Source organism: Trachinotus anak, unplaced genomic scaffold (assembly GCF_046630095.1).
Source record: "Trachinotus anak isolate AG129_WGS33_773 ecotype Australia unplaced genomic scaffold, CSIRO_AGI_Tana_v1 ptg000005l, whole genome shotgun sequence".
Taxonomy (NCBI): domain Eukaryota; kingdom Metazoa; phylum Chordata; class Actinopteri; order Carangiformes; family Carangidae; genus Trachinotus; species Trachinotus anak.
The window spans coordinates 8,659,662-8,670,537 of record NW_027273856.1 but is presented as its reverse complement, the minus strand read 5'-3'; the positions used below and the strand labels follow the sequence as shown (position 1 = coordinate 8,670,537).

The 10,876-nt window shown below is 43.3% G+C and overlaps 1 protein-coding gene across 4 annotated transcripts; it reads right to left on the bottom strand.

The window, feature by feature from the left end:
* Positions 1–582: 582 nt before the first annotated feature.
* On the bottom strand, positions 583–10,774 carry sf1 (splicing factor 1). 4 transcript variants are annotated; one of them, XM_071478230.1, is made up of 12 exons: positions 10,378–10,774; positions 9,527–9,661; positions 7,690–7,765; positions 4,457–4,609; positions 3,560–3,649; positions 3,280–3,463; positions 3,001–3,116; positions 2,792–2,899; positions 2,500–2,695; positions 2,194–2,419; positions 1,920–2,084; positions 583–1,790 (listed from the first exon to the last, which is right to left on the bottom strand). In XM_071478230.1, exons 1-12 carry the CDS (start codon positions 10,637–10,639, stop codon positions 1,459–1,461), a joined length of 2,043 nt encoding a protein of 680 aa, XP_071334331.1. In that variant the 5' UTR covers positions 10,640–10,774; the 3' UTR covers positions 583–1,458. The 4 variants fall into 4 exon arrangements, with proteins under 4 accessions (XP_071334331.1, XP_071334333.1, XP_071334332.1 ...); XM_071478232.1 differs by having other exon boundaries at positions 2,194–2,416; XM_071478231.1 differs by having other exon boundaries at positions 9,527–9,658.
* Positions 10,775–10,876: the final 102 nt, after the last annotated feature.

Genomic DNA, 10,876 nt, shown 5'->3' with positions numbered 1-10,876 from the left:
TAGTATTGACATACATCATTGTAAATGATGTAGGAGGTGAAGGATTATTACATCATAGAGGAAACCCAAATATGCCTTATTTGTAAAGAGGAAGCAGTAAATTTGTTTAAGAGAGGGTGTACTCATTTATGCTGTAGAAGTCAATGTGATACTTCAGTTTCTCCTTTATAATACATCTGCAAAAGTTTCTAAAGATCTGTTTTCACTTTGTCATTATGTGGACTGAGTGTGGATTGACGAGGAAATCATTTCAGCATCAGGCAGTGTGGATCTTCTAATTAATACGTCCATGTAGAAATCCAGCTCAAGGTTAAGTTTTCTGGAACATGAGCAGAAATCCCACAAAACTGTACACAAACTTTTTAATAAAGTATTTTTTTAAAACTACACGTTTACGTGCAGACTTGAACAGCTCAGAGGCAGCGGAGCCTCTGGACAAAAACCTTATGTAACACATCTGAATGAGGCAGCCAGCAGTGCCTTGCCTGGAGAGGGGAAAAAAAAACTCTTGGCAACCATTCTGACACAAAGGGTCTCACATCCATGAAAGGAGAAACGAGTCTGCACTAAAGGACAAAAAGGTGAAATGGATCAGTTTAATTCTAAACCAAGCAAGATTTCAACAGCTATTCCACAACAACAGACCAAGCGTAAAACTGACAGTTCCCCCCTCCAACAACAAACTGATGTGTTCGTCCCTGCAGAAGCAACACAAACACTGCACACAGCATCTGATCGGAGCAGAGAGAGGCAGGAAAACAAGGATATATCTGATTCTCAGCATTCAAGTAGTACAGGGGGGTCAACAGACCCCCCCGCTTTAAACTCAGCGTCACAACTGAGACACACACAAGTAACAAAAGAAGAAGAAGAAAAAAAAGCCTGGAAATTTCTGGAAAACAATCAGACAGAACTACACAACTAAGATACGCTTCACATCTCATTACAAAAATATTAATCTTATTCAACTCAAAGCCGACACAGGGAAGATGACGGGAGTATAAATGTGTCACTTTAAACAGGAGCCGTTTAAATGAGTCATGCAAGTTAAAGTTCAATATATTAAATTCAATGAAAGGTTCGAACACCTGAAGCGATGACACTGTTCAGCACAAATTCGACCTGCAGCTATCTGAGTCCTTTATTTGGTGAACGAGCAACATGACAAAGTTGTGTAGCACTGCAGAGCAGGTGGCTGAGGACGACAGTGTGTGTGTGTGTGTCTGTGCACACAAGGAGCTCTGTATTAATCTAAACTTTAAAAACAGGAGAAATAACTAATTAAGTTACACAACTTTACAAATTGAACTAACACGGCCTCGTTGTTTCACAATATTCAGGATTAATAAAAAATAAAGCACTGGTTACATTTGTGTGACACACGTAGACACTCTAACATCAGTCTATTGGATCTGCTCAACAATGTGCTGCAGCGCTGACTCTTCCTCTGTGGTGGGGTTAATTCTGGGGTGGAGGAGGTGGGGGGGCAGGAGGCATGCCAAAGGGGGGCATGCCTGGTACCCCCATTCCCATCATGGTGACAAAGTTGGAGGGGTCCATGGGTGGCGGGGGTGGTGGCGGCGCATACATCATGCCTGTTGAGCCTGGAGGTGGCGGAGGGGGAGGAGGAGGTGCGCCAGGGGGCAACGGGGGCTGGACGCCAGGGGGAGGCGGCACCATGGATGGGGTACCCATGGGTGGTGGGGGCTGGGCTCCAGAAGCTGCAGGCTGCTGGGGCTGCTGCCATGGAGGCAGGGTGCCGGTGCCAGGGCTGGACGTAGTGGTGGTATCTGTGTGTGTGGGGGGGGAAGATAGAGGTTAACTCTTTACTGTCAACAAAAAGTTCACACACTAGACTGTACGACTAAACATATGTGCATACTGACTAGTGAAAAAGTGCGGCTTTTGCTTGCTCTTACTTTGTTGCCAGGGCAGCGGTGTACTGGTTGCCATGCTGCTGGTTGGAGGGGGTGGTGGAGCCTGCTGTTGCCATGGTGGCAGGGGACCAGAAGGAGGGGGAGGTGGCTGGTTGCTGGGGGGAGGCGGTGGAGGTGGCATCATACCCATCGGAGGGGGCAGCAGACCTACAAGATAAAAACATAATTAAATCAACAATCTTCTTCTACAGTTAATTTATGGTGCAGCTGATATTTCAACACTTCTTCTGAAAATTAGTTTTCTGTCAGCTCTTACCCATGGGGTGTCCATGAGGTCCTGGACCTTGGCCCATGGGGGGAGGAGGGGGCTGCATCCAGGGGGGAGGCAGACCATTGGGGTTGGGGGGCATAGGGGGTCCTCCCATGTTGGGCATTGGTGGAGGGAAGTTGTGGGGTCCTCCATGGCCCCCGGGCCCTCCATGCATGCCATGGAAGTTCCTGTTCTCAGTGGGGCCAGAGCTCATCCACGGAGGCCGGTTCTGCTGCACACACAGTCAGTCAGTCACTGAGGAACCGTCTCTACAAAGACCACAGTGTGGACTCATGACTGTCACCTACTCACCGGTGGTGGCTGGTTGTTGTTGGGGCCCGAGGCCCGGGGCGCTCCACCCTGGGTGCTGGAGTGTCCTCCACCAGATGTGGGGACTGGAGCCTCTCCCAGCTCGGCCATGAGGGACAGGTACTCCTTGTCCATACGAGCCTTGTCCTGGGCCGACTGAGGTGGCTCGCCTCCTGTTGCTCTGTGAGCAGCGAATGTGCTGCACAAAGAAAAACAACAGAAACATTTAGCACACATGACATCATCACATCAGGCTTTCAGGTGAGATGCTGTGCCTTGTTTGACTGTTGATCACCTGGTGTACTTGCAGTCAGAGGAGATGTGGCCTGCTCCACCACACTTGGTACAGAGGGTGGTGTTGGTGATGCTGCGTGGCTCAGAGTTCTGCCAGGGCCGGAGAATCCTTCAGACACAAAGAGAGACGGTCACTCTGCGCTCTGTGGCTTTAACTGAGCATCAGGAACTTCTCTGACCTGGACGTGAAGCTCCACCTCTGTCACTCACCTGTTATCGTCTTCCCTCAGAGTGCCGTTGAGTCTGGCAAGCTCCCTCAGCTGCATCTTTCGTAGGTCGTTCTGATCCTCGGGCGTTTCGATGCCTTGCTTCAGGATGTTGCGGATCTGTGAATTTCTCACCGTTAACACACTGAACATGTGGTACAGTCCACACACAGCTCTGCTGAACACCTTCAGACATGTAGTGAAGTTGTTTACGTGTAAAGCACCAAACAAAGATGGAGCATCCAGTAGGAGTCCAATCATCAGCACACTGAGGTCTTCTCACCTGCTCCACAGCCTTCTTGACGTTCTCCATCGTGTTGGCAGTGACCAGGGCGTGCAGCGGCTCGTCCTCCCCCGGGAGCATCTGTCCATCCTTGCGTCCAACCTTCCCCTCCTTCACTGAACCTTTTCCACGGATCATGATCTTGGCGCAGCACTCCTTCTCAATGTTCTTCAGTGTGTTACCGCTGGTAAGAGAAGAGGAAAAGCAGTGAGAACCTGAACTCTGCTGTTAAAAAGGATGTAAAAGATGGACGGTGACAGTAACATGAGGTCCATCTTACCGTGGCCCGATTAGCAGACCAACAAAGTTGATTTCTGGGTATTCATCTTGGGGAATCATAACTTTGTCGTTGACTCTAGTGGCTGGAGGTCTGCAGGGAATCAACACAAGATTAACATTTACTGAGAGCAATAAACAACTTTCCTGATTCTCCTGAAAGTCACTGTGGATGCATGATAATTACACCAAACAGACCTTTAACAACCATTAGACCTTATTCACTGCAGGAACTTAACAACAACTAAACAGTATTTTTCAACCTGAGATTTGTCTTGTGCGTCATTAAATAGGGAACGCAGACACTTGTTGTGCTGTTTGAAGGCAAGGGGAAGTCACTTGGATCTTGTTTTGCTGATTCACCACTGAGTCCAGTAGAATCCTGTCAGCCTGCCTGTCCAACCACTGTGTAGTTGGCTTCACTATGTGCCCTGTGATCCTGGGTCTATCCTGATGAACTAACAAGGACCTGGATCTGGATCTGTCTCTGTCCAACATGTCTTCTCCGCGGTTCTTTTTAATTGATTGATTGATTGTCCTAATCCTTGTAGACGCAGTAGTACATTTTTTTCTGTCAAGCCATTTGTGTTTTTGTTGTAAAGTGACACCATATCTGCTCAACCAGTCACAACAGACAACACTGCCACCACCTCTACTACCCGGAACTTTAATTTACTATCACTTCTAATCAGTGCTCACATTCAGTTCCAGGAACTCATCTACAAGTGGCTGCCCTTGTGTAAACTAAATATCTAAATATTACATTTTTCAACTTGCATGGACAAACTTGTCGCCCAGTCGCCTCTGACTACAGGAAAACATTTAAAACGGTGCCTTTATATTATTAGTAAAATTAACACAGACTATGACCATAGCCAGAAAACAAAGAAAAGAATCCTACTTATAGTCTGCAGGGGGCTTGAAATCAGGGTTGAGTCCAACCATCTCAGTGATGAGGGAGTGACGCTCCTCCTCAATCTTCTTTCGTGTGCGATACTCGCGGGTGTTTAACCTCTTGCCCTCGCTGTTGTAGATGGGCTCCGGAGAAGGAGACCTGAAGACGGCAGACAAAGAACAACACAGACCTCATCAACACCTTTCTGGAAGTGGAGCTCTACATCAACAGTTACACAAGCTTCCTACAGCTAACTAAGAATTTCAAGAATTTCTTCATTACTGAATCAATGGGTACTGACATGTCTTAGAAATAATGTTAAATTTAAAAAATGCTTTTGGAAATTTGGATCTACTGAGAGGATTCTCAGGTAGACTGACTACGTGACTCACGGCCAGTGCAAGAGCAAACTCAAAAAGAAAAGAAAATGTGGGAACTCTGCACTGACGTCTCAAAGGCTAGAGTCCATTCATTTATACAATCCAGGGTAAAAAGGGGGCAACCAAAGCTGTATAGCGGTAATTAACCCAATACACTGGAGGGGCATCAACCACACAGAAAACAAAAACAAAAAAAAAACCCAAATGTATGGCCAGAATTAAACCTGCATACAGGATTGTTGGCCTACAAGAAAGGAGAGTTGGAGGTAAGAAAAAGAAACCAAAGCAAAATTCGCAATCCTAAGCAGAAACGCTGGCTTTGAGTTGCTTGGTGTTGACGTGGCAGAAGAGGTCCGTACCTCCCTTTGGATGCTGAAAACCTGTGCTGCTGCGTTAAGGAGGCTCTGTGCTTGAAAAAGGGTTAGGTTGACGTGGGGTAATTTGGGTTAGAGAAAAGGAATTAAGATTAGATATCACCTTTTCCTATGCTCTCCCATCTGAGAGCCACATGTGTCCATGTGATGTGAAGAGTGAGGGAAAAAAAAACTTCCAACGGTGACGACCTGAAACACCCCCAGTTGGTTCTGTCACATTAGATTGGGGAGTGATTTATAAGAGTGCTGCAGCTCTGCAATCAGCTTTTTGGTTGCTGTGGAAATGTCTGATTATGATGAGAAACTCTATACAGTGTACAGATGACAGGGACTCTAGCTAACAGAGGTCAACTTCACACACTCTTGAGAGCAAGGCCACTTCCTGTGGGAACAGATCCTTATGGAAACTACGTTAAATGCTGGCCATTGTTTTTCCAGGACACAGACAGTTGTGGCAGTTTTCTTCCAGACCTCAAGAGTCCAGAGGGAAAACTGGCACTAGCCCCCACCCTTTCCCCTCCCCTCCCTCCTGGGTGGAAATGTTTAAAAAAGCCACATTACGGGAAAACCAGAGATCACCAGCAACAAATCATTGTTAGATCTAAGACAAACCCTATGAATCACTGGTATGTCGTGATGCAAGCGACATACATCACTATTAATATCCAGTATGAACTGATGGACGTGAATCTTTGGTGATTAATTTTTCCAAATGAGCCAATTCATCTGAGCTATTAAATAGGTTTTAAATATCAACGGAACAGAATCATTGACATAAAGTATGGTGTTTTGACCCAAACCTGTTTCAGAGGAAAATCTTAATACATTTAGCATCAGATATGTTTTCATAGATTCACACAGCACTCTACAGCAGACAAACAAGCAGTGGGTGAAATCATGATGCATTAACACTAGGACTCCACTGAACCGTCAAATAAAATGACAAATTATTATGGAAAAGGTGCAAATGTTCAAATAGTCGTCTTGGTTGAAATACACCTAAACTCAACCTACACTCACCTATATACAGTGGGTTGCCCAAACATTCATACCCTCCTGCTCCTCTCCAACCTATATCTCACAAAACTAATTAATTATTATTATTATTATTATTATTTATTTATTTTCTTTTACCCAAGATTGAAACTCTGTTTTCCACTAAATCGTGATGAAAAAGATCTAAGAAACCTGAAAACACTTGTTTGAATTTTTTTTCTTTTTTTTAAATAGAAAAAGCAAAACACAAACACTCAACTCAAGGTCCACTTGCTAGCTTTTAGGGGCTTTTAATCACATCTCACCATCTTCCTCAGCAGATGGTAGTTCCTCTGTTCTGAGTAAACTTCAACCTCTGAAGATGACTGAGATTTTACTGAAAGGTCCAAAAAAGCGAGAAGACAGACCCTTAGTTAAGGTTTCATTTTTTGGTCAAACTATAATTAACTGTAAACTGTTGTTTTCACTAATAAATGTTTCTAATATATTTCTGATAATGTCATTTATGCACTTTGGATACAAATGTATTTCAATTCAATAAACAGAAAAAGTTTGGTGTTTTTGTTTATTTCAAATGTAATTGCAAACACTGTCTCACTGTCTTGGGTAAAAATAGTCAGCTGTCGGTGTATTAGGAACACCCAGCTAAAACTAAGTCAGTCTAATACAACAGTCCTGCAGTGAATCCTCCCTCATCAAGCGTATAATGTTCAGTCTTTGTTGAAATTGTGTTAAGGTGGTGTTGATTTGACTGTGTGGTCGCCATTTCTGGTGCACTTCCATTGTTGTATGTTGACAGGTGTTCCTATTATTTTGTCCAGCCCATTCAAATCAATGAGGGTCACTAAACAACAGACATTTAACTCTTGGTATAAGCAGCAATAACTTCAGCCTCCAAAATGATCAGACAGTCGAATCAACACCTGTTTAACAAGCTCTTCCCTGCAGGACTGTTCTATTAGACTGTTAGTTTTAGCTCAGTGTTCCTAATAAAATGAGTGTTTATGCATATATCCTTTTTTTTTTAAAGAGGCATTTAAAAGCATCAATGAGATATACTCTCATTGATTGTTTCTAATTAGTCTTTATCATGTCCAAAATTTAAACATCTATCCTAAATTCACAGAATATTTTTTATTACTGTTACCAATTCAAAACTTCAGTATAAATATAAAACCAGCTAAAGCTACCATTGCCAGTAAATGTACAACCATGTACACTTGCTGGTGATGGAATGAATAGCAGAGTGAGAAGTTTATGATTATATTAATATAGATCAATTCTCCTCTAGCACTAGGGTTTAGCAATGTGAAAACACTGCTCTTCATTTAGGAGATAGCTGACTAAACTCTACATCTGCCAGCTTCTTACTACACAATCTGAGATTTAGGCTAACAACCACACATATACTGAAAATCAACATTTGTCTTCCAAAAAGTCAAGAATGTAGAGAAAATGTTACTGTTCGTGGGTTTAATCTTTTTCCGACCTGTCCTCAGGGTTAACAGGGATTCCCAGGTCTCCTGTACGCAGTTTACGAGTCAGGTCTTCAATCTGCAGTTGGACTGGAAGAATTCAGGTTAGGAAAGAAAAACAAGGATGGAGAGAAATGTGGTTACCACAACAACATCAGAGAGACAACGCTCTGCATTAGAGCACTGTCTCAGTCATTACTAAGGTAAAAGCAAATGGTGAGTCTGTTAAATAAAAAATAAAGGGAGATCAAATGAACATCTAGTAAGACTCTAAATCATGAAACCACTTACTCATTTCATCAGAGGCAGACCTTACCCAATATGAATATGTTCTAGAGGTCATTTAAATTAGCATGAACAGGACTAACCTTTTCTCAGACAATGATTAAACATAGCAACATGTCAGTAAATGACTAGACCGTGGTTCCTAAAAATGCCTGCCGCATCATTAATATAGGTTTTCTTCCATGAAGACAGGGCTTCACATACATGTTGTGTTTAAAGGCTTTGGCATTTTAAGGACACAGTGGGTCTAAAAATCACTGATTGGTCTATTTGTTTTGCAGGTTTCAGTAACAAAACAGGTGATGACAGTCACTCTTGTCACTCCACAGATCTAACACTGAGGGGCTGCAGTGACAGAGAAACAATTCTTACATTTAGAAGGCAATGAAAAAATAAAATCAATCAGTCATCTCATGCACATTATGAAAGTTGTAATGAAATACCCCCCAAACAGAGAGATTCACTGATCACTGAAAAGATTACTCTGGATTATAGAGATGAATATAAGGCCTGTGAATTGTGGCTCACAGCAATTTCATCTTAAAATGCTTCCCTCAGATTGTTTTAGGGGATCTACTAAATGAGCAAAGGAAATGATAAGTATGACAAGGGAGGGTGGGTACAAATGAATGTTTACATACCAAGGAAGAACAACCATTACCAATGAGTGAACAACATCAATAACAACGTCAGTTATTGACAAAAGGACTTATCTGCTTCGGAGCACCCAGCTGAGGGCCTGTGAATGCAGTGTGTCTGTGCTACACTGCTGCTGAAAGGCATCTGTGGTTTAAAAACACCGTCTTTCATATGATCATTCTTATTTTTTAAAGGCCAAACTGAGAGCACAATAACAATGACCAAGTGTTTCCCAATTTGCAATGCCCACTAGACCAACTTGTTGAGTGGTTTAAATGTGTTGGATTGATTTGCCATTGAAGCAGCACTGCTCACACTTAAACCAGTATAAACAGAAGCATATTTTAGCATGTTAGGACATTATGAGTAACGTCTCCATGCACAGGAACATTACTGATGATGTGTAGGGGATCAAGCAAGACAGTGAACAGTGACCTGCAGCTGAGGACATTTAACAGCAAGCAGTGGTGTTTAATCATCTATCTCAAACTCCTCTTGCTAATGGGTGCCCAATGGTATGCAAACCATAAGACCACAGAAACACTTGCCAAAGCAGAACCACTTTACCTCCATTAAAAGAGAAATGACCTTAATTAGCACCTTACATCAACAAGTTATAATCACTGCTCATCAGAAATTATTGCTTCGTCTCAACAGTTGGAGCAAAATTAGACATTTTGTGTAACACAGTAACGTTACTGTCGAATAGATTCAAGGTTTTTAGTTAGTAAAGCATCTTGTGGGTGCCTTTAGAGCGCTCTAGCTGTTGGGAATTCAGCAAACAGTAACATGGCATACTGGTATGCATCATGTAAGAAAACTACAACTTCAAACAGATGTAATTGATGAAACATATAATAGAACAAAACTGCATTTATAAATTACATAGTAACATTTATTAACAAGAGATAAATATTAATCATTTACCTATATAGGCTCTCTCTTGATCCCGGGTCAATCCAGGAGGAATGACAGTGGGCATGCCCGGGATGACTGTCTTCTGATCAGGTGTCTCGCTGCTCCAACGACTCTTCTTCCTTGCTTTCTTCTGACCGAAATCTACTGAAAGAAACGGGATATTATGCGTATTGGCTGTGCCACTCAACACGACCTTGATTATGAGGAAAGATAAAAGGAAATTGTAGTATTAACGACCCACTGGTAAGCAGAAGAAACTGAGTCGTGCCCAGGAGAATTTAATTTAACCAGACACTCACTTAATCCAGGAACTCATCGCAACATAATCTGTCGTTTCAGGGGGTATGTAATCATCAATTTCCCACCTCTAGGTCAACTTATTCATAATTCAGGGACGATCAGATGTGCAGACAGGGTTTGAGGTCGCTATATCAGGACATGACATTCTGTCAATAACAAAATATTACACGGCAAATAGCCATCTAATGTTGCTGGTGCACTGAAAGGTGCTCTAGGACCTCATAAGAATATATAACCCAGACTGAGTTATATGCAAGTTTCGTTATCAACATCGCATTCACAACGGTCACGATCCGTTACACATAATATGTGCAAATTCTATCACTGAAGAGGCGATAACCCCAGTTCATGTATATCTAAAGCATATTTCAAAGTTTAACGGTAGATACTCACATTCATTTCCAGAATAATGTTAGCGGGGCGGTCTCCATTTCGCGCAAGGCCAGTGCTTGATGTGGGGCCTTTTACGTTAGCCCATATTAGTTAGCTACATTAGCTGGCTAGCGTTGACTCGTGCGGCATCGAGCGCTTGTGGTGTTAGCGGCGTTCAGTTCACTTACCTGGTTTAGCTAGTCCGGCCCCAGCAGCCGGCTGTTGTTGAGCCTGCGTCGGAAAACCTGCCGCTGGATTGAACTGATGTGACTGGGGAAAAGATGTGTTTGGAATCGAAGGCTGGAAACCTTGTAGAGAAGCAAAAGATGCGGGCGGCCCCGGTGTTGGCATCAACCCGTTCCCCGCACCAGGCCCGGCGTCAAATCCTCGTTTAGCGCCAATGCTGGGGTGCAACTTCCCTAGAGGAGTTGCATTTGCTCCCGTAGCCATTTTCGGTGTACTCAAATGATTTGGTGTCTGTCAGTCGACTCAGATATAAATTGATTTAAAAGGAGAAAATAGCTAACAAAGTACTGCCCGCTAACCCCACAGTACTTTAATCAAAATGGCGCCAGACACAGAACCACAAAGGATGATCCCATGGACGTGGGATGAGCCGCTGCAGAATAACGCATTCCTATTGGCCAAACCAAGGCCCTCCCAACGAGCCATGTTCCACTGGACAAA